Source organism: Macrotis lagotis, chromosome X (genome assembly GCF_037893015.1).
Source record: "Macrotis lagotis isolate mMagLag1 chromosome X, bilby.v1.9.chrom.fasta, whole genome shotgun sequence".
NCBI classification, from domain to species: domain Eukaryota; kingdom Metazoa; phylum Chordata; class Mammalia; order Peramelemorphia; family Peramelidae; genus Macrotis; species Macrotis lagotis.
In genome coordinates this window covers 287,923,631-287,947,851 of record NC_133666.1, presented here as the reverse complement: position 1 = coordinate 287,947,851, position 24,221 = coordinate 287,923,631, and the positions used below count along the sequence as shown (strand labels likewise).

At 34.9% G+C, this 24,221-nt stretch overlaps 1 protein-coding gene across 2 annotated transcripts in view; it reads right to left on the bottom strand.

The window, feature by feature from the left end:
* Positions 1-24,221, bottom strand: part of LMBRD2 (LMBR1 domain containing 2) — a 56,692-nt gene that overhangs the window by 30,374 nt on the left and 2,097 nt on the right. For both annotated transcript variants that reach the window (XM_074206905.1, XM_074206904.1), the window contains exons 2-7: positions 19,510-19,730; positions 19,156-19,250; positions 18,144-18,239; positions 17,052-17,219; positions 15,349-15,559; positions 2,415-2,489 (exon numbers count right to left, since the gene is read on the bottom strand). In XM_074206905.1, coding sequence (XP_074063006.1) covers positions 2,415-2,489; positions 15,349-15,559; positions 17,052-17,219; positions 18,144-18,239; positions 19,156-19,250; positions 19,510-19,683 — 819 coding nt within the window. In that variant the 5' untranslated portion in view covers positions 19,684-19,730. The remainder of the gene's footprint in view (positions 1-2,414; positions 2,490-15,348; positions 15,560-17,051; positions 17,220-18,143; positions 18,240-19,155; positions 19,251-19,509; positions 19,731-24,221) is intronic.

Below are 24,221 nucleotides of genomic sequence, written 5' to 3'. Positions count from 1 at the left end.
GCAATGTGAATAGACAAGATCCCTAAGGAGAGAATGAACAGAGAAGAGGTCTTAGGACAAAGATCTACATAAGACCTATAATATGAATTTGGAAAAGGACAATGAATCAGCAAAGGGGAAATAAAAAAGGGTACAAGTTGGATAAGGAGAAATGGCTAGTCAAATTCTACAGAAAAAAAAAGGCAGATAAACACTGAGAAAAGGGCATCCGATTTAGTAATCAAGAAGCCAATGCTGACCTCTGAAAAAGATGAAGGGTGAATTGGTATAGAAGTGAAAGCAATGAGTATGAAGGACTCTAGGATCATAGGACCACAGATTTCTATCTGGAGGGGACTCTAAGGTCATCCTTTTACAGTTAAAGAAACTGGAAATCCAAAGGGATTAAAAGTAACAAGCCCAAAGACACAGAGACAGAGCAAATTTGAACCCAGTTTCTGACTCCAAATCCAATATTAATAATGAAGAAAACATATGGAAAAATAATGAAGTTTTACAGGTTTTACAGAAGCCTTTTTAAGGGACCACAGCCTATAGACATGGGGCAAGGAACAAACAAGTGAATGAAGATGGAAAGAACTGAGGGACAAAGTGCCTGCAGGAAAGAAGAGGAGCTCAGATTCTAGGACACAAAATCATCTCTTCCTTGAGGCTGAAACAAAGCAGAGGATAGGTAAGACATAAAGAGGTTCTGTTGGAGTAAGGAAAAAAAGAGATGATCTCAAAATGTAGATCAATAAAAAGAGGAATCAAGACGTGGCAGCTGTGGATTATATAATCAATAATCAATCAGAATGAATATAAAAGGACTGGGAAAGGCCTCCCACAGAAGTTATACTTTTAGTTGAATCTTAAAGGAAGACAGGGGAGCTAAGAGGTAGTGGTAATGGGGCTGAGCCTTTCAGGGATAAAGCATAGTCAGGGTAAAAGACACAGAGACAGAGATGTTAGGGTGAGAACACAGAAACCAGTGTAGAAGAATCACAAATTGTATGTAGGAAAGTGTAAGGAGTATGAGAAGCACATTTCTAAAAACCTTAACAGAAAAGAACTTTTTTTTTTTAGGTTTTTGCAAGGCAAACGGGGTTAAGTGGCTTGCCCAAGGCCACACAGCTAGATAATTATTAAGTGTCTGAGACTGGATTTGAACCCAGGTACTCCTGACTCCAGGGCCAGTGCTTTATCCACTACGCCACCTAGCCACCCCACAGAAAAGAATTTTAATGTTTAAAAACCAGTAAGATTTTTTCTTTAAAAAGATCTCACTACACCCTGCATACTTTCACTGAATGACCATCTTTTCCCCTGAAAGAGGATGTTCAGTTTATATACACACACACGTGTGTGTGTGTGTGTGTCTCTAAGTCTGGAGATTTTAAAAAAATCATTATTAACAAAGCTAGTAGTGTTAAGGTTCAAATAGTAGACATATCGAATTTGTCTGTAACTAGAATTTAGACATGTGGATAAACTAATACATTGATTATTTAACCATGAGTATCCATGGTGTACTACCTCTAAATGGTTCATTTTCAACAACAGAGTAATGCAGAAAGTACTTAACAGATCAATTAAATCATCAAGTTAAGTAACCATGGAGATGAGCTCAAATGAACTGACAAACACTGGAGGTTTAAGATATTTATAAAAATAAAAATGTCTAGAATTAAACTATATGACCATCTTCCATTTTTTTGACTTTACTTAAGTTCAACATAACTGTTGGAAGTTAGGAAACTGAGGAACTGAGGAAAAAAGGGAACCTGTCCTTAAATAAGTATACTGGAGATATACATTTAGTAAACCTTCATGTAATTCAATTTTTTAGAGCTACCTGGAATTACCTGCTCACAATACAGAAGCATCAAAGTACTTCTTGCTATTCTTCCATTTATTTCTTGCTGTACCTACAAACACTATGAGATGACAAAGGGGAAGTTGAACAATCAAACACTAATTAGATATCTGTTTGTTTTCTTTTAAAAAGAGATGTACCTTTAGTAACCATACATAAGAACACTGTGAGGGGAAAAAAAAAAAATCCAACTGCTACTCAAATGTGACAGATAACAATCACTATCACTTTGTCTTTGGCACCCCTCCTCCTGTTTATTATATAGTAATGTGAAAATGTTATATATGAAGCATATTATAATAAAGCAAAGAAATTTCATGTAGAAACAATTTTAAAAATTCAATTTTATTAAAAGAAAAAGGATTTTTTTTGTTTTCTCCAGCTATCTGTAGTTAAGATTGGCTATATAAAATCACAGTCATGGTGTTAAAAAATTTTTTTTAAATATTGGAAAAGGTTAAAGACTTTTACAAGTTATAACTGCTTTCAAAAAGTCTTAAAATATTTATCATGAAAGTACATAAAACAGTTACTCTCTAGGACATGATAGCCATTTTACCTTTTTTAAAATTGTATCAACACATTTTCTCAAAGGGTGGTTATACTTTATGCTTTCATTCACTTTTCGAACCTCCTGCAAAACAAGAAAAATTCAAATGTTTCAATGTCTTTAGAATAGATTAAACTTCAAAAGCAGATAAAATCTAGATTCTATATGTACAAACTGCTTCCCATGTCAAATTTCTTAATTTTTTTTCTTACAATGCTTATTTTAGACTCCATTATTTGAAATCTAAGTTTGTATCAACTTTTTGTAATAATAGAAAAAAAAGGTGCTTTCACTGAATATCATTACTGCTTAAAAAGGCAGATAAAAAATGAAAATTCGCACGATTTTAATATGGAAGTCTCACATCTTATGTTTAAAATGTTTAAAAAGACATACTTATACTTCATATTTTATATTCATTATATCACATCATGATCAAGAATTAGCTCAGAAAAGTGTGCAATTGCCAAATTTAGTACAGATAACTTTATTTTTTAAATTTTTTAATTTAAAAAACTTTTTTTTAACCCATCAACATTTACTTCCAAAACCTTGAGTTCCAAATTCTCTCCCTTCCTCCCAATCCCACTACCCCCATTGAGAAAGCAAGTTAAAAACAGAGACCCATGAAACACACTACTACAATAATCGTCTTGCAAAAGTAAACATAATCCTCCCCTCCACAAAGAGAAACCTCAAGGAAAATAAAGAGGAAAAATAAAAATTGTGTTTCAGTTTGTATTCAGACATCATCTGCTCTATCTTTGGGATGAATAGCATTCTTTATCATAAGTCTATCAGAGAAACTGCTACAAAATTTTTTCCCACTGTTGCTATTGCTATTTTTCTCATCCTATTCCCTCCATTCCCATTTATTTTCTTCTCTCTCTCTCTCCTTTCATCATGTCCCTCCTCAAAAGTGTGTCATATCTGACTATTCTCTCCTGCAATCTTCTCTCTCTTCTACCACCTACACCCCCTCCCTTCCCTCCCCTGACCCCTTTCGTCTCCTATTTTCCTGTCTCCCATCCTTTAGGTTAAGATAGATTTCTTTGTCCAATTGAGTGTGTATGCTATTTCCTCTCTGAGCCATTTCCGATGAGAGTTCCCGCTTCCACTCCATTGCAAAAGTTTTTCTTCAATCTTTGTGTGAAATAACTTAGTCCATTCTACCACTTCTTTCATTTTTCTCCCAGTTCATTTCTTGCCCATTAACTACATCTTTTTGATATATTATACGTCCATATTCAACTCCCTCCTGTGCCTTGTCAATATATGCTCCTTCTAACTGCCCTAATAAATGAGAAGGTTCATATGAGTTATCAGTATCATCTTCCCATGCAGGAATATAAGCAGTTCAACAACATTAAGTCCCTCATAATTAGCCGTTACTGTGTCTACTCTCTATGCTTCACCTGAGTTCTGTACTTGGAAATCAAACTTTCTGTTCAACTCTTGACATTTCAACAGAAAAGTCTGAAAGTTCCCTGTTACACTGAATGACCATCTTTTCCCCTGAAAGAGGATGTTCAGTTTTGCGGTAATTGATTCTTGGTTACAATCCAAGTTCTTTTGCCTTCAGTAATAGCCCTTAATGTAGATGCTGCCAAATCCTGTGTTAGCCTAACTATAGTTCCTCTATATTTGAATGTTTTTTTTCCCTGGCTGCTTCTAATATTTTCTCCTTGACTTGGGAGTTCTGTAATTTGGCTATAATATTCCTGGGAGTATTTATTTTGAGATCTTTTCCAAGAGGTGATCAGTGAATTCCCTCAATTTCTATTTTACCCTCTGTTTCTAGGATATCAGGGCAACTTTCCTGGAGAATTTCTTCAAAAATGAAGTCTAGGTTCTTTTCTTGGTCATGACTTTCAGCTAGCCCCAAAATGTTTGAAGTTATCTCTCCCAGGGGCAGCTAGGTGGTACAGTGGATAGAGCACTGGCCCTGAAGTCAGGAGGACCTGAGTTCAAATCTGGCCTCAGACACTTAATAATTACCTAGCTTTGTGACTTTGGGCAAGTCACTTAAACCCCATTGTCTTAAATAATTAAAATTTTTTAAAAAGTTATCTCTCCTGGATCTGCTTTCCAGATCAATTGCTTTTCAAATGAGGTATTTCATATTTTCTTCTAATTTTTTCATTCCTTTGGTTTTGATTTGTTCCTTGATTTCTCACAAAGTCATCAGTTTCCCTTTGCTCCATTCAATACTTGAAGGAATTATTTTCTTCAGAGAACTTTCTTTTCTCCTTTTCCATCTAGTCAATACTGCTTTTTTTAAAGGCCTTCTGTACTAATTTTTCTTTTTGACCTAAACTAGTCTTTAAGATCTTATTTTCTTTAGTATTTTGGGGTATCTTCTTCACCAAGTTACTGCCTTGGTTTTCATGATTTTCTAGCATCATTCTCATTTCTCTTCCTAATTTTTTCTCTACCTCCCTTACTTGATTTTCAAAGTCTTTTCTGAGCTCTTCCATAGACTGGGAGCAATTCATATTTTTCTTGGAGGCTTTGGATATAGAAGCCTTGACTTTGTTATTTTCTGAGTATGTAGTTTGATCCTCCAAAAGTAATTGTCCATGGCCAGATCTTTGTTCTTCTGTTTGTTTACTCATTTGCCTACCTATGCCTTGATCTTAACTTTGTTAAGGGTGGGGCTCTGCTTCCAGGGTGAAGGACACATTTTCCTAAGCTTTTGAGGGTTTTTGCAGCTGTTTTCAGGGACAATCCCCAGAGACCTCAGTTCCTTCAAGGTCTTATGAGAGGCTCTGACTGCTCTCATGGCCTGTGCTCTGGTCTACAAGTTATCACACCCCTTCCCCTCTGGAACTGTGAAGATGGTCTCTGCTCTGCTATGGCAGTATGGGGGTCCCAGACTAAGGCCTGGATTTGAGTATAGGCAAAGCAACAGAGTCCTGCCTCAGAAAGAGCAAAGAGACCTTTGCAATCTCCCCTGACCCCCTTACTATCTATGGGTCGAGCACTCTGGAAGCAGCTGCCATGCTGGGCTGCATGCTCACTTTGATGGGGCAAAGTTTGCCTGTTGACCTTCCAAGTTACCCTTGGCAATCTCTGGGTTGAAAAGTCTGGAAACCGCCACCGTTGCCACAGACCCTGGCACCCCAAGGGACCCTGGCACCCCATGGGCTGTTCCTGCATAGCTGGAGATAGTGTGTCCTTGTGTGGTCCAGGCTGTGCTGCAGGCCCTTTCTACTATGGTATAACATACTCTTCACACAGATCTTCCAAATTATCTTGGGCTGGAAAATTGTTCCACTTACGTGGGTTCTGCCATTCTAGAATTTGGCTAGTCATTATTTAAAGAAATCTGGAGTGGTCTGAGGGAGAGATCCCAAGAGTTCCCTACCATATTCCCATCTTGGCTCCACTTACCAAAAATTTAGTTTTTAAACTGCATAGCATAAAAATCTTCAGGAAACCTTTGAATTGCCTCTATTCTCAATGTTGGACTATGTTCCCTGATGCAGTAAAACACTCCCACTAACCGTTCATTAGGTAACTTCAAATATCCATAATATGCCTAAAAATACTTCAACAAGTGCTGCTTTTTTTTAAAGAATCAGAGCAGTAAAAACAAAGTCTTTGCACTAAAATGCATAATCTGACTAACAAGAGAAGACTGATCAAAACTGTCTAGAGAAATTCTGAAAGAGCAAGTTGTTTCAGCATAGAAAACAAAATACTTTTGTGTTTCGGCATTAATGGATAACTGATAATTTTGCTTGGAAAATAGTATGAACAACTTCTACTAAGCAAGCTAAGAAAATTTATGATCCCATCTAGTGAAAGCATGTGACACTGCCCTTTCTTACTTCTTCCTGCCTATAAACCATAGCTCAATTTACACATCACAAGACAAATATGCAACTATCTTCTAAAAAAACAACACAAACCTCTTTAAAAGGCATTTTTAACAGCAAGTTTTTAGAAATGGAAAATTAGCAAAAGTATATTATGTTTCAGAAGATATAACTCCTAGGATAAAGCATGACTTCTTCAACTTCAAAGACCTTTATCTCTATTCTAATTCATTCACTCACCAGGATAGTCACGCGCTGTACCCTGATATTATATGAAACTTCTTCACCTCCAATATCCTGCACTAATAGAATTTCAATTTCTTGTCCTTTTACATTTCCCACTATGTAAAATTTTCTTCACTAGTTTGCTCGCTATTGTACTAATACATGAACTCTGTTCTGCCCTCATTTTCTTATGTATGATGCCTTGACCACTTCCAGAATGGTCTTTCACCCTTGAATCCCTTGCCAGCTTGTCCTCTCATCATCCCAATCTTCCAATCTTCAAACCAATATGGTTTTTTAGCACCCATATCCTAGAAAGCATTATGAAACTAATTAACTAGTATCATGAAAAATATGTTATCTAACCTCAAAAGGAATCCCTTAGTAGTGGATGACAACAGTTTTAAAACTCTCATACAAGATTTTTGTTTGCGCTGATTTTTTTTTTCAAGGCAAAGGATAGGAGAGAAGAAAAAATTTGATAATTGTAAAAATAAAATTTAAAAAACACTCTATACTTTATCATCAAATCCCAATGACCTCCCCCCCACTCATCACCCCTATCTCCACTTCTCATCCCTACTCATTGTTTTATCTTTCTTGATTTTTTTACAAAAGGTCTTTGTACACTAACTTTTTTCCCCCATTTCCCCTAACTTTCCCATTTCCCCTAACTTTCTCTCCCATTACTTTCTGGTCAATGCACCTCCTGGTTCTCTTCCTATGATTCTGCCTATTTCTCTTCTGACTCTTTTGTTAGCTCCTCATCTTTTTCCCAATGTTTTAAAGTATTAGTATCTATTGTTGATATTTTGTCCTTCAATTCACCCCTTTCCTCCAGGATCTCACTGGTATTCATGCTTCAAGTACTACTAACCCACTCTTCCTCATGAACATTTATACTTTTGGTGCAGAGCACATGGTTTCATAGTTTATTTATCTTTGGGTCTTCCTTATAATAATAAGAGTAATAATAATAATGATAGTTGTTCATATTTGAAAAGGACCATGCCAACCCAGTTAATAGTAGCATAACTTGCACATTGTGTTTATTATAAATGTGCAAAGACATCTTTCTTACTTGCATTTTCCAGAATCATTTCATTCCATGACCTGATTTGATAGGAAAACAGGACTTCTGGTGATGGTCTGAATGCTGTGGGAGTCTCCTAGCTTTTGAATATGATTTCCTCTCCTGTATCAGTGAGGCACCTTGGAATTTCTACAGCACAAAGAAAAAGTAACTTCTGGCAACAAAGGGGTGACAATCCAGTATGTCCAAACCTGTCTCTTGATGGACTAATCATCAAAATGACTTTCCCTCAAATATCAAGGAGGCACTGTAGTGTTTAAGCACCACCAGATTATGAGAATAGGGTCATCCAAGCGTGTCTTTCAGTGGACTAATTAATCATCAGTATAGCCTCGCCTCTCAGACCTTCAACTCCCCACCACCCTAGAATCCACAAATAGAAGCTGTCTGGTGGGTCATGGAAATAATGCTACCAAATAGCTAGTTGACATTGTTTATGGTTAGAATTCCAATGGTAGCTGATGGACTTCAAACCTCTGACTTTTGTTCTTGATTAATGTGTTTGCTCTGATTCATCTTGTGTCAGTCCAATAATCTCACCTCTAGTGGTACAATATGAATGCCCCCAGCTTCCCCCTTTCACATGGCCCCAGTTCCAAAAGTAAACAAAATAGAACCAGGATACTATTTCTTTACCTTTCAGGTTCACATGCTGAAGATGTGAGGGGAAGTGAATATACTGAATGAAAGAGTTAAGAATCTAAAAAGGATCTCAACCAGGCTAAACAATGAGCCAGAACCTAAGAAAATTGCATAAAAGTGAACTCTTTATCTTTGAGCTTCTATCTCTGATGTGAGCAATATTTGATATGCCACTCCATATTCCTAATGCTTTCCCATAAATTTTACAAAAAAGTTCAATAAAAATATCTTTGCTTTGTTTATGAAATGCTACTCTTAGAATCAAAATTTCAACTGCAGAAATTGAAGATAGATAAAAAATGAGGAGTATGTTCTGAATTGAGTTATAAGGTCCTTTTCTAAAGCTAATTAACAGTGTGTAACAAAGTTGCCAAAAAAGTTACTACAAATTGAGGATTCAAACTATAGTCTTTAATAAGAAAAGCATTACATAAATGTTAGTCAAATTTTAAGAGTGTCAAGGGAAAATTACACATACAGAGCATGGTCAGGAAGTTTCAGAGTTGGCCATTGTCAAATGCTTTAGTGAGTTGGGGAACTGGAGACATTAAGCATGATAAGAAAATGATAGCTGTCTAAATATATTAATATCCATTCATTCAGCCATTCATGCATTCATCATCCATCCACCATTCACCCACCCACCCACATGAAAGGTTGTCACGCAGAAAACAGCATTAAGCTTAGAAGATCTTGTGGGGTTTGTCCATGCACATTTGCAGTGTTGTTTGTTTTTGTTTTGTTTTTTTTTACCAATGGGATGTTTGGAAAAGGGTAACAATAGATTTTTGTTAATTGAAAAGAATTTAATTTATTAAAAAGAAGATTCTAATGCCAAGATTCTAGTGTTCCCTCTCTCCTGGGAGAAAGAGAGAGACAGAGAAAGAGAAACATGTTGGCATTAGGTTTATTTTAATCTCCAGAAGGCAATGGACAGTATGTAACAGAGACACATTTCTGCTTGATATAGAGATTAAGTTTTCAACAACTGGAGTCACCAAAAAAAGAAAATAGAAAAAGCTACTCTGCAAGGCAATGTTCCCTTTGCTACTGAAACTTACTGTTTAAGTAAGAATTAGGTGACAACCAATCAATTAGGATTTAAAAGGAACTAGAAGCAACTCACAATGGAAAGATGGCTACCAAAGTCTACCAAAATTCTCTCTAGAATGTCAAGAGTATATAAATTTAGAAAGAAGTCAAGACTTGTGAGGAAAGTTAAAGAGTAAACAATTACAGAAAGAAAATACTGCTGTGAATTCTTGTTTTGCTTTCATTTTCTGTCAAGAAGAAAGACCTTTGGACTAGAAAGGAAAAAAAAAAACAGTTGATACTCAAGAGCCCACAACAAGCAGTCTTTAATAAATTAAATCATCCCAAGGACTCAATGAACTCTTCCTAAGATAATGAAAGAATTAGAATGTACTGATCAATCAGTCAATGAACTCTCAAAGATCACTGAGGGGGCAGAGCCAAGATGGCAAACAGTATGATGGGTTTCCCCTCGAGAAACTGCTACAAACAGATCCAGAATATGTACCAGACTAAATCTCAATGGGAAAATCCAGAAAGAATCACAGTGAGTCCTATATTCAGCAAAAAAAAATTGACAGGAAGGTCTGCAAACACTGTAGACAGTGTTGGACCACAAGCATATTGGTACCTAGACCACTTCAATGAGTAGGAGGAGGTTATAAACTGGGGTAAAAGAGGGCTCTGCAATGGGGACAAGTTGCCAACTTACAACTTTGCTTCCCACTTCACAGTTCCAGGGCAGACTGAGAAGGGGGCCATGTATTCAGGGGCTTTGATATCAAGTAAGGAAGTATAGGGTGCTACACTGGCAAAGGAGAAACTTCAGAAATCAGCAGCTGCAATGGTGTTAGTGCAGTTTAGGACCCAATCTCAGAAAAATTCTCTCTTCTAGCATTTGGCCTATGCTACAGAAAAAGAACTAAGGTAGAAATCTAAAAACAAAGAGGAACCTATAATTATGCTATTCTAAACCAAAATAAATTTCCAGCTGGATAATGAGATGTAGTACAGTAGCATCTACTCTTGCTCAGATTCAACACAGGTTAAAAACTTAGAAGGTTTAGATCAGGGAAGTAGCAGTCAGATTATGCCCTGGATCTGAAACCCTTTGGGGACAATGAAAAGATTGCCAGTCACCAGTCTAGCTCTGACAGTCTAGAATATTGCAACATCCAATACTCAAAGAAAGAGCAACAGGATCAATTCAGATCTTACCTCCAAAAGTGTGGTAAGACCCAGTCCTAACATCAAGTTGGGAAGTAGGAGGGAAGAAAGAGTTAATAAAAGAAGCCCACCATAATTTCAAAATTACAAGCAATGCCTCAGAGAAAAACATAGCTTACAAACACAACTAGTATTCCTTGAATAGATGAACAAAAGTTTTAAAAAATAAGTTAAAAACATTTTTATAAATGGAATGAGAGTCCTTGAGGAAAAAACTGAAAAAGAAATGGAAAGGGGCTACTAGGTGACATAGTATTTAGAATACTTGGGAGTCAGGAGGACCTGAGCTCAAATCTCAAGACATGTACATGTATTAGCAGTGTGATCCTGGGCAAGTCATTTAACCTCTATTGCACCAATTGGTTAAAAAAACAAATTGAAAGGGAATTAACAGCTTGGCAATAGGTACAAAATGTTGCCCAAGCAACAAATTTCCTGAAAATCATAATGAACCAAATGGAACCCAATGTCTTCATGAGGGCCATAAGAAATATTCAAATAAAAGTCAAAAGGCTGAAAAAAAAGAAAGAAAATGATATACCAAATACAAATGATCCTGAGAACTGGCTGAGGAGAAATATTTTAAGAATCATTAGATTACCTTTTAGGCCACACAAAAGAAAACACCTAATATATTTCAAGAAATCTTAAAAGAAAACTGCAAAGATCTCTTAGAACCAGAGGGGCAAAGTAGAAATAGAAAGACTTTAATGACTATCTCCTGTAGGAAAAAAAAAACAACACACAAACAAAATGAAAATGTCAGAGTCAAAATCTAGAGCTTCCAGGTCAAAGAAAAAACTATTACAAGCACTCAGAAAGAATAAGTACTGAGAAGACACTGTCAGGATCTTATATGATTTAATAGCCACCACAATTAAATGAACCTAAAACACAAAAAATTATATTCCTGAAGGTAAAGGATATGAGTCAAGAATACCTTGCCCAGAAAAATTGAGTACAATGCTACAGGAGGTAAAATGGACTTCCCAAGCATTCCTGATGGAAGGATTATATCTGAAAATAAACTTTCAAATTTAATGCAGGAATAAAGAGAAATAACACAAGGTAAACATAAACTAAAAGTGATAAAGGATTATATACAGATAAAACTATTGATTTCATATACAAGGATGAAGTGCTACAAGTGTTCCCTGTGAGACTTATCATCATCAGGGGTGAGAAGGGAAGTCCAGTTAAAACAAGGTGTGGGAGTTGTTCTGTTATGCTTTGAGCTTAAGAAAAGACTGGTAAGAGAGGAAAAGAGGAATGAAGGGGCAGCAAGGGGAATGAAAGGGAAAATTATATCACAAAATCAGGGTAGCACAAATAGTCATGTATATGAAGAAGAAAGGGAGAATGGGAGGGAGCAGATGACACTTGGACCTCATTCTCATCTGAATTAATTAAAAGAAGGAATACCTACACATACACACACACACACATTCATAAATAGATATAATTGTCTCTGAAAAGAGAATTTCAATTTACTCAAAAAAAAGATAAAAGAAAGGATTTTTAAAAGAAAAGAAAGAAGAAGAGGTGAGGGAAAATTAGAAGGGCCAATTAAGGAATGGAAGCAAGTAAAAGGATGTATTTGTAGGTGACAAAGAATAGGAATCTGAAGGGATGTTCATAAATTATTATGCTGAACTCTTATTAGCATAATGATCAATCAGGATTCCAGAAGACTAAAGATAAAAGGTGCCACCTCCCTCCAGACAGATGAAGGATGCAGAATGAGACAAATATTTTAGGGGATCATGATCAAAGTGAAAAATGTTTTGATTCACTTGTTTGTAATGATTTTTGCTTTTATTGAGTTCTTGATTAAAGAAGGAAGAAGAAAGGCAGATTTTGATTAAAAGACATTAAAAAATTTTTAATACCATATAAATAAAAATCATTGTGGATAACAGGATAATATATGGACTAGATTTTCAAAAAAGTGAAGAGAATGAGTCTGTAAACTTGGACCAGATAACCTGATATAGATTCCCAGCGAAATTCTAGAAAATAATATTAGAGGGGCAGCTAGGTGGCACAGTTGTTAGAGCACCAGCCCTGGAGTCAGGAGAACCTGAGTTCAAATCTGATCTCAAATACTTAATAATTACCTAGCTGTGTGATCTTGGACAAGTCACTTAACTCCATTGCCTTGTAAAAACTAAAAACTAAAACTAAAAATAAAATAATATTATAGGGATAATTACTGAAAGTAGTAATAAAAAGTATCATGACTTTATCAAGGACAGCTCATGACAGAAAGAGGTTCCAATCCCTTTCACAAGATGACCAGATTAGTAAATCAGAAGGATTTAGGTAGAGTTTACCAACATCTGAGCAAGACATTTGACAGTGTCTTATGCTATTCTTGTTTAAAAAAGAAAAGGAAAGATATGGGTTACATAATAGTTAAGTGAATTAAGAACTAGCTAGAATGACCAGATTCAAAGTATACTATTAACTATTCAATGTTGGTCTCCAGTAGTACCCCAAAGATTTCTTTTTGGCTTTTTGTAAGGCAATAGGGTTAAGTGACTTGCCCAAGGTCACACAACTAGGTAATTATTAAGTGTCTGGGGATGGATTTGAATTAAGGTCCTTCTGACTCCAGGGATCATTGTCCACCTAATTTTCCTGAGTACCCCAAAGATTAAAGAATCACTGTGGCACCTATGCTCTGTTCTGTGAGGTTTAATTATTAGTAACCAGGATAGAGGCGTGCTTATCAAATATTCAAATGGCACAAAGCTGAGAGGGATAGCTGACACTGGATGGCAGCTAGCCCCTCTCTACCTCTTAAAATCTTGATGGGCTGGAACAATTAATCAAATATTAAAAAGATGAAATTTAATGTTGATAAGTAAAATCTTATAATTGAATTTAAAAACCAGCTTTGAAAATATAAGGTGGAGGTAAGATAACTGGTCCCAGCAATTAATAAAAAAAATAGTTTTTTAAAAAATATATATTTTATAAGATAAATATAAATTAAAAACACAATATGGCAGACAAAAAAAACTAATGAAATCTTAGGTTACATTAAGAAAGGAGTCTTCCATTCCCTTGAGAGGTCTCATCAAGAAAAAGCTAGATAAATGAACTGTGTATGTTTCACATGTGGATTGGCCAAAGTTCTGTGACTTTCCTTTTAACTGAGATTCTATGATTCTTTGAATTCAATAAAGTGATCTCCTCCGTCATCACTTGACACTACTGTCCATGTTAATGAAACTTAGGAGAGCATTAGCTATTCTACTTATCACATCATACTGTTGACTCTTTGAGTGTGTAGTTCACTAAAACTCTTAGCAGTTCATTGCCAAACAATCTATCTTTTTTAATACTACTACCCATACCCCTTATAGGTAGGTAATGTAAGGAAAGCACTTCATAAATCCTTTCACACTACAGAAATGTGAATTATTGCTTAATACCAGTAATTTAATATGGTTGCAAACCATGTGACAACAATATCTCAAGATTCAAAATTGCAAGTGAAAATGAAAAAACCAGAAAAATGCATACTAGATATAAACAGGCTTCAGCATATTATTATCTATAATTTACATACAAGAAGAGGCATTCATAAGACTTATGGCATTGTGGAAGATAAAACTGACAACTGTGATTACATAAAAAAGATTTAGCATTACTAGAGGCATATGTACTTAAAATTAAAAGGAAAGAGATTTTTAACTGGGGGAAAATTTCTTGCCGCAAGTTGTTTTGGATAAAAGTTTTCACTTCCAAGATGTATATGAGGATCTGATTTAAATTATAAGAACTAAAGGTATTTTGTCAACAGACAAAAGGTCCAAGGGCAATAATAGATAGTTTGCAAAGGAAAATGGTCTAAATCACTAATAATCAAAGAACTGAAAATTAAAGCAATTCTGAGCAAAGATAAGGAAAAAGGGAAAATATTGGAGGGACTTTTGAATAACAGGCACACTGATACACTGTTGTTGGATTTATAAATCATTCTTGAAAAAAATTTGGAACTCTTCTCCCAAAGTCAATATACTAGTACATACTGGTTGGCTCAGTAAGTAACACATCAGGCCTATAACCCAAAGAGATCAAAGGAAGAAGAAAAGGAACTATATGCACAAATATATAATAACTCTTTTGGAAGTAGCAAAGTATGAAAAAATTAAGGAGGGTAAGAAACATGGTGTCTTGCAGATGAATAAGATGGTTTCAAGAAAAACACAAGAAGTTTTATAAAGTAATGCAGAGTGAAGTAAGCAGAACCAGAACAATTTTATGAAAACATTCAGGAAAAGACTTAAGAAGTCTGATCTATTCAGTGACCAGTCATAACTCCAAGAATAAATGATTTAACAAAGGTGATGGATTCAAGAAATAGAGTAAGACACAATATTGGACCTGGTCAAAATAAGAATTTATTTAGTTAGACTGTGCATGTTTGTATTATCCCCCTTTCCCAATATTTGGGAGGGGGAGGTGGGAAGGATACAAGTGAATATTAGCTGAAATAAAGTTTAATGAAAGTTTAAAAAATATTCAATAGTAAATGACTTACCTATTACCTTAAGAATTTAATATCTCTCAGACGTCTGTGGCAAGTATTTGTAAATCTTAAAGCAATAAATGAATATCACTATTTACGTAATTATCTACCAGGTTAGCCCTGGGGTTTTGATATGAGCTTTTTGTTCTTAACCTCTGAACTTTCTTCAAATATAATGATGAGAGGGAATATCTTGCCTGTGCAGGTTCAAATTATCTTGAAGGATTTTCTGCTGCCCAATTTTCAGAGTCCTAAGTCCACCAGCACATTAGTTAAAAAAAAACAAAAACTTGGCAATACAGGTAATTTTCCCAGTGCTTTCAGGTAGAAATAGTTAACTAGAATTCAGGAATATTTACTTACTTCCATTATATCCTCTAAATTCTCTTCAGCATCTGCTTTCTCAGTCATCAGTTTGGCAGCCTTGAAATATGTCTTCATGAGTAGGTACCCTCTCTTAGCTCCATTCCAATGGGACCGAGGAATTTCCACCAACCCATACCCCAATAATAAAACAAGAAGAAACAGGCCCCATGTATTGGCAGCAGCTATTCCAATTGTTTGAAGCTGACTCCTAAGGAGAAGAAATCATGATCAAATGATTATTTCTATAATTTCATTTTTTTTAGGGTTTTTTTTGCAAGGCAAATGGGTTAAGTGGCTTGCCCAAGGCCACACAGCTAGGTAATTATTAAGTGTCTGAGACCGGATTTGAACCCAGGTACTCCTGACTCCAGGGCCGGTGTTTTATCCATTGCGCCACCTAGCTGCCCCCTATAATTTCACTTTGACAGATGAATGAATGAATAAATATTTGAATATCACCCAAGATAGAACTTTCTCCCTCCTTCAAGGAAGTAATTTCTTTATTTCAGACTGCTCTAATTAATGGAAATATTTTTTTACCATTTAACCCAAACACCAATTGTCCTAGATACACCCTCTGAGACCAAATGGAATAATATTTTTCCATTTTATTTATTTTTGGAAACATAGCTAATATGAAAATGTTTTAGAATGACCACACTATGTAACTGGTATCAAGTTGTTTATCATATCTGAAGGGGTAAGAAAAGGGTTGGAGGAAGAGAATTTGAAACTCAAAATTTAAACTGAAGGTAAAAAAAAATATTTTTAAGAAAAAAAAGCAATCCAAATAAATCTATGTTACCTAATTCCAACTAGGTTCTTACTGCAGGAAAGCAATCATTCTGCTCTTCCATAATCTATTTTCTACATTGGTTGTTTCAAACCTTGTCTCTCCTCAAGTAGCCTTGTCTTTAACTGTCTACTGATGACCTCAGATCTGCCTTGAGATCTCATTTCTCTCCTTATCATCTTCCACTGCACATACATCTTCCCCCACCATCTTCTCTTGTTCTCAGATAAAGAGATTGCTCTTATATATTATCATGGACAACTACTTAATCAAACTTCCTTGCTTCTCTTAAATATTGCCTCTATTACTATTCCCCTCTCTTATCTTCAATCTCTCCCTATCTTATTTCTTGGTTCTTTCCTTGCTGACTATAAATACAATCAAATCTAATCCATCCTCAAAAAACCCTCATTTAATTCTACCATCTCTAAGTTTTCTTTTCTGTTAATTAAGCTCCTACAGAAAACCATCTATTTTTAGGAGCCTCTACTTCCTTTGCTCTCAATCTCTTCCAAATGCTGTGATTCCCATAATCATTATTCAAATGAATGTACCTGTCTATTTTGAACAAATTAGATTGAAGTACTTTTATAACATCAAAATATATTTGTGAATCACTACTAATGTGATTTATTTGGAAATGGACTTAGATCAGAATACTAGAAAAAAATTTAAAACCAGCAAAATGAATTTGATCATTTAAAAAGCACAGTTAACAATATCTGCATTGAGACTAAATGTCTATTTTTAAATTAACAATATGTATAGACTTCTATTTTATGACTCAGTGAGAAGTACAATTTTGTTTTATTCTATGAAATCTCTAATGCAAAAACACAAATTGGGGGGACAAAAGCCACAAACCTAGGATTATTTTTGTTTCTTTACTTAATAATATCATTCTTACCATTCTAAGTGCAAATTCGGATTTACAGCTACATAAATTAAAAATGCTCCAAAAATCAGCAAATAGGTGCCATAATAAATTGCATTCTCAATCAGTGCTGTTTTGATCTTTCCAGTAATGGAAAATCCTCCTGATCTTGCATAAGATTGCATAAAAGGTAACAGGATCCTAAAATAAGAAGGGGGGGAGAAGCAAAGAGCACAAAATTACTTAATTTCATCTACTTGATATTTTTATTGTCATTACTATAATATAATAAAATAAGTATCATATTCTCAAATTAAGAGTTTAAGAGTATATCTAGATGGGTTTGTACCTTTGTCTGCCAATACTAGCTCTATGTCCTTGGGCAAGTTAGTTAACTTCAGTTTCCTCATTTTTAAATGTGTAAAATATTTATCTAGTCTGCCTGACTTCACAGCTCATAGCTGGAGAATATATATATAAAACATACATATAACTGGCCAATGGGATGTTGTTTCTAGAAAATCACAAACTAAGCTCAATATAGTCATTCTCATTTCTATGCGTATTTTTAATTAATAGTAGATATGTAATTTTTCTTATGCTTACATTTTGATCCAAATTTCAATACATTTAATATCTTAAAAGTAATATAATCTCTCTCAAGAAGAAGGAATATAGTAAAATACAATGTAGTATACATAATGGGATGGTCTGGGTTCTAATTCTAATTCTGATATATTCTGGTTTTGTAATGGACAAAAGACTCAAACTTCTCATCCCCTTGGTAATTCCTCTAAGACTTGAAGTTACTGAACTGAGTGGCATATCTATATTAGCAGGAGTTTACACACTGGGAGTTCCCCACACCAGCAAGTCATAGATCTGGTCCTCCAAAAAGAAAAACTTAGGACACATTAGGATCCTAGAATGGAGTAGCAGCTACAAAGTTAGCATCACTATACTTTATCAAAAATTATAAACTGGCACATACATTAAAGAAAATACTCAGGAAATAGCTAATAAATAGTTTCTTCCATGTTATTAACACTTGGCTAAATCCTAATGTGAAATTTTATTGAACACTGGAAAGAGAAGGAAGTCAAAATAGAAACATCCATCACTTACCATGTTAAAAACTGTGATGTCCAATATACAACACGCCAGAAAATTGGCATGATTCCATCAGGGATATAGCTCCATGGCTTGAAACAAGGATGCCTTCTGTTTTAATAATATAACCATACACCAACACCCCAAGACCCAAATAAAATAGTTAAAAACTGCTTGCAATTTAACAAGTCTTAAATTCATTCTATATTAATAAGAACTGAACTTCCTTCTTTATCTAAATTCTATTAAAATAACATTTCAGTCTTGTTTTAAGTCATTCCCATGATAAATATTAATTTTACACTCAATTCAAAATGGCAGTGGCAGCATGCTGACTAAAAATAACTTATCAACAAAGCACTTTATTCCAGCAAAGAACACATAATTTCAATTTGAAGTGTCTGTCTTTAAAATTATCTTTTTTGGAGCATATTTTGAAAATTGTCACTTAAATACTTTCTAAAAGAACTTCATGGAATCAGAATTCTGGGGGACATGGTGCAATAACTTCAAAATTTTGAGTTTCAGGCACTTTTTAATAAACAAAACTAATTTTAAAAATATACAAATGCATAGCCAAATACGTCTATGAAGAAATAAAAATCAGTATACATTATTGTTTCAAAGAAATTCAATTAATTTACTAAAAGTAGAGTACAATTATATTCTGATTCACTTTCACTCTGAATTTTGGAAGTTTTTGAAAATTCAATTAATTTTTTAATACTCTGGTTCACTTTGAAATTTTGTACATATTCCACTGCTTTTGAATCTATTACTTTCACTTTCATGGATGTTCAAGGTAAATGGAAAAATGACTATGATGAGGTAAACAAGTTTCTAATGCCAAACGAGAGCCTTGCATACTCAAATATTTTCCTCGACTTGTCCAAACTCTTAAATATAAATGTTATATCTCTCTATAGGGAAAAATAACTTTTAATATGAAAAAATTATTTAGATGAAAGCTATAGTAACAATGTTTTAAATGGTAAACCATTTTTAAATTAAAAACCAAAAGTATTACCCTGGAACAGGAGCAGCTGTAGAGTAAGATCCAGTTATGTTGCTATTTTCTGAAGGGCTAGAGTTGGCAGCTTGTTTGCATCGATTGTATATTGTCTAAAATGTTGAAAACATATTTGTCAAAAATGAGAACAGGTTAAATAAATCTGTTTATAGTTTTAAAAGTAATACAATTTAGAATATTTCATTCAAATATGTATGACATTACACAATTTAGCTGTTTATAAAGACACACACACACACACATATACATACATACATACATATACACACACACACACACACACACAGACACAAATATCTTGAATAGATAAAGTATACCAAGCTCAGACACAAGGAAAATGTAAACTCTTACCGTACTAACATCCAAGGGCAGGATGAAAACTATGAGAAAGCAGAGATACCAAGCAAGTAGTGTTGCTACAATAACAAGTCTATGTTGTTTCTTAAAATCTCCATATCGGTGAAGTATTAATAAAGCCAGAAAAAAGACAAAAACGATCTCAAGTCCCAAAGCTGCTCCACTCATTATTGTATGGTCAACCAAAGCTATTCATCTGAAGATAAAGATCATAACTGTAAAAAGAAAAAAGGGGCAATAATAGCATATAAACATTATTCTTTTAAAAAGTTATCAGATTTTATTTTTAAAAACATTCAGAAATCTTTTTATTATTTTCATTCTTAAAAATAATAATCCAAAATAGAGTCCAGGACTCCCCCTGACAGAACTGAGACATTTACTGCTTTAAATCCTAAATTCCCTTCAGTTTTTGTTTACTCATGAAAATTCAAGATAGTATCATTCATTGATCACTTCCAAAAAGCATTTCTACCTAAATTCCAATGATGAATTAAAACCTTAAAATAAAATGCTAAGTGTGCAATCTTCTCATTTTTTCTTCCTCTCAGCTACAACCTTTTAATCACAATTCCTGGAATATTTAGGTTGTTCCCTGTCCAATTCTGTTGAATAACTTAAAAAAAAATTAACATCTTTTAAAGGTTTTGCAAAATACTTTACATTCATTATCTTATTTGATTCTCACAAAAAGCCTATGAGGTAGTTCTTGAAGGCAGCAAGATACAGAAAGAATGTTGGATTTGAGTGGCAAGAGAACCCTGGATTTTAATCTTTTCTCAGATAGTTTATACTTGTAGCCTTCAATAAATCACTTGAGATCTCTGAGTTTCAGTTTCTTCACCAGTAAAAGTCTTACAGACAACATCTATAGTACCTATCACTACAGGGTTTGGTGAGGATCAATGAGACAAAGCATTGTAAACTTTAAAATATTAAGTAGTCAGATAATTATTTAAAAAATGTCTCATGATATATGACCAAGAGTCATTACCAAAAAGATATATGGGCAAAAGATAGCAACAGTTTTCAAAAGAACTACAAATAACAACCATATGAAAGGTTGTTCTAGATCACCAATAAAAACAAGTCTGAAGATTCATTTTGCATTTAGCAGAAGAGTCAAGATGATAAAAGATGGAAAGAGCCCATGTGAGGGGTTACCAAAAGAAAGCAAAACTAATATACATACTACTGGTGGAACTATATACTGGTTCAGCCATTCTGAAATTTTATTTGGAATTATGCCAAGAAAGTGACTATAAGTTCCATACACCTTTGACCTAGAGATCCCATGCTGAACACACCCACAAGGTTCAAGGAAAGAAACATTCCTTATTCACAAAAACATTTTACTGTACTTCTAAATTAGACAAAAAGATAAAGAAACATATCTTTCTATTTTCATTAAGGTTCAAATATTCTAGTGAGAAGGGAAACAATCAAATCTAGAAGTGATGATAGTCAATCCAAAAGACAAAATAAAACTTGAATTTAAATAAAATTTCATTTTATAAATACTATTTTACTATTACATTAGACAATCAAATAGTCCTCAAAATAGACATATTAACCAATAAATACTTCCTACTGAATAAAAAATGCATCAGCTTTTTAAAACTAATTTCTGCCATGGTCTAAACATACAAATTTAGTCTTTCTTCTTTAAACTTACCACCTGTCAATATATTTCAAATTACTTTATGTGTGGGGGTGAATGAAATCAGTCAGATACTGAACTCCTTGAGGAAAAAATGGCTTTTGACCTGTAAACTGCAAGAATATGGGACAAAGTAAAAAAGAGGGATCTATCAAACTTGCTTGCTGAAAACTGGCAGTAAAGAAGGTCTTGTAGAACTAATGGAGAAAGAGGAGAATAATGAAGATTGCTGGTTCAATGTGGTAGGAGTAAGTTATTTTCTAGAAAGCTCATTTTCTGTAAATAACAAAATGGAAAGTGAGAGACAAATAGATCTGGGATAATGGATAAAAAATAATGGGAAATAAATTCAAGGTTCATGAGGGAACAGTAGAGATTGATGACTGGGGAGGATTGTTAAAAGTTGAGCTGGACAGAGATGAAAGGCAGGCTTCTCTGCTAACAGAAACTGAATCGAGAAGGCCTGAGGACCCAGAAATCAGCACTTGGCTAATAAATAAGTGTCTGAGAAGGCCAAGGACTTAAAATCATCACTTGTCCATCTACCATCACAATCTTTGTAAGGGAGTTGAGGAGCACTAATGATAGCTGTCAGAATGCATGGTATGACTGAGACCCCATTTTGCACTCTTCAGTACCATATCATAACTGTCCTAGATGGCTAAGGCAGGAGCAGTGGTGCAAAGGATGAAGAACATTTTTCTCTTCTCTGTGACTGTGGCTCTGACCTCCTGAATTATGTAGGGAAGGAGGAAAGGAAAGGTACTAGTTACACAATTTCTGGCTCCAAGGAAGGCCGAACAGGTGTCACTTCCACAGCTTGCAAAGGGACATGGGAAATCTAAATGAATTAAGTCTCTAATTCCAGCAAAGGCAGCTATTCCATCTCTTTCTATGACAGCCTCTGTGAAAGGTTGGAGATGGTACAGATGAGCTTCCTCTTTCCCTAAACAGAAGTAACCTAACCAACAATCCTTTGTAATTTCTTCTAGGGGTCTGGTTCTTCTGAGAGTCAATTCCTCCCATTCAATATTTTCCTCTTGGGCAAAGGCAGAATCCTCAGACAGCCAAACTCAGTTATTTTAAAGAGAATGATCTCTATACCCCCAAAGCACAAAAGAATGGAGTTTCTGCTAGGGGGAAGATTCCCTGGTTCATATGGCCAAAGCCTTATTCCTGACCAAATACAGCAATTTCCCCAAGGTTTGATCAATTTTTTACCACTACATTCTGAACAATGAAGATGGCAAAAAAGAAGGGGCCTGTACTCTTTCCTCTCTCCCTGAGCTCTACAAGGTGGAGTTTGACTACAACAAAATCACTATCTCCAAGAACAGCAATATCACAAAGATCAATACTCCTCAAACAGTAAAGAAAAAAATAATAATTGGCACAAAGAAACTGCATTAGGTATAGACAAATCCTAGCACTTGATTATGGGGAAATTAGCAACCCCCAAGAGAGAAAAAGAGCAGAAAAATTGTTTAACTCTATAAATCCTGAGCACCTAGATGGATAACAGTGCCAGGCAAGGAGTCAAAAAAAAAACTCTTCTTCATGAGTACAAATGCAATCCTATACAATGACTAGTTGCGTGACCCTGTGCAAGTTACTTAACCTTGTGTGCCTCAATTCAACTGTAAAATGAGCTAGAAAAGTAAATAGCAACACACTCTAGTATCTTTATTAAGAAAACCTCAATGAGAACACATAGAATTGAATATAACTGAAACAACAAAAAATCCCTATGATTCCTTCACTCCTTTAACCTTCTATAGGCCTATGACAAGAGAAAATTAAAGATCCAGAAAGAGTATTCAAACTTATCATTCATAAATATGTGTGTTTCATGATGGAGAGCACAGGTCACATTCCCTAATTTATTCAAGCCTTTAGAAAATTTTAATCTCACACACACATACACACACACACACACATATATATATAAACTTTAGGTAATAATCATAACAATGATAATTAGTAGTTGTCCTTTGTGTTCCAAAAGGGTCATGCCAACCAAGTTCATGGTGCAATGACTGGCATATAATAATATTTAATATGAGGGGTAAGTTGTGCCAAGGCATCCTTTTCATTTGCCTTTTCCAAAACCACTATTGATTTGATAGGAAACAGGGCTTCTGGTGATCTGAATGATGCAGGAGTCCTCCTTGGTTTTTGAGTATGATTCCCCCTCCTGTATCAGCAAGGCTCCTTGTTGCTCCAGCAACACCAGGCAAAGAGCCAAGATGTGATAACTGGTCACTGCTCGCTTATCCAAGCCTGTCTTTTGAGACCTGAATTAGGGCTCGTCGGCATGTATTAGTTCTAGAATTACCACCACAGTAATCCAAGCAGGAAGGGGCAAGAAACCAAAGGATCCACAAGTGATTTAATAAGTCACCTGAAGCTTCCCATACATTAGTACATTAAGTACATTAATGTACATAAGTACATTAAGACATTCACGGCTTAATCAAAAATAGAATGTTGGATAAGCCAAAATTAAAGGCAATTATTTGGATTAAGACTATAAAATAAATAATTCAGATGCCCTAAAATCTCCTTCAGATCTGAATTACTTGGATATGTATGATCTCAAGTAGGAGACCTTAGTTTGCTAATCAATTAATAACCATTTCTGATACATTCTCAGGACCTAACTATTGGCTGTCCAAAAGGAAATATCACTCTATAAATGAAGTTTTCTTTTGACATATCTTGTAACAAATAATAAAAAGGAACAAAACCCCAAAAAGTAGCTCAGCAAAATTTAAATCAACTGAGTCTGACTACTATAAGATTCACACCAGAATTCATACACTCCACCTCTACCCCATTCTGGGGTCAAACTTGCTAGTAGATTGGCTAGTGCAGACAGAAAACTGCTTTACAATTTAAGAGTCTGCATGGAGCAGAGAGAGGTTAAGGGAAGTACAGAGCCAGTATATGTAAGGGGTGAGGGGGAAAAGAGAAGGGATGGAAGACTTGAATCCATGTGTTCCAATTTCCCTAAAGTGGGTTGTCTTTCTACTACATCAAACGTTTC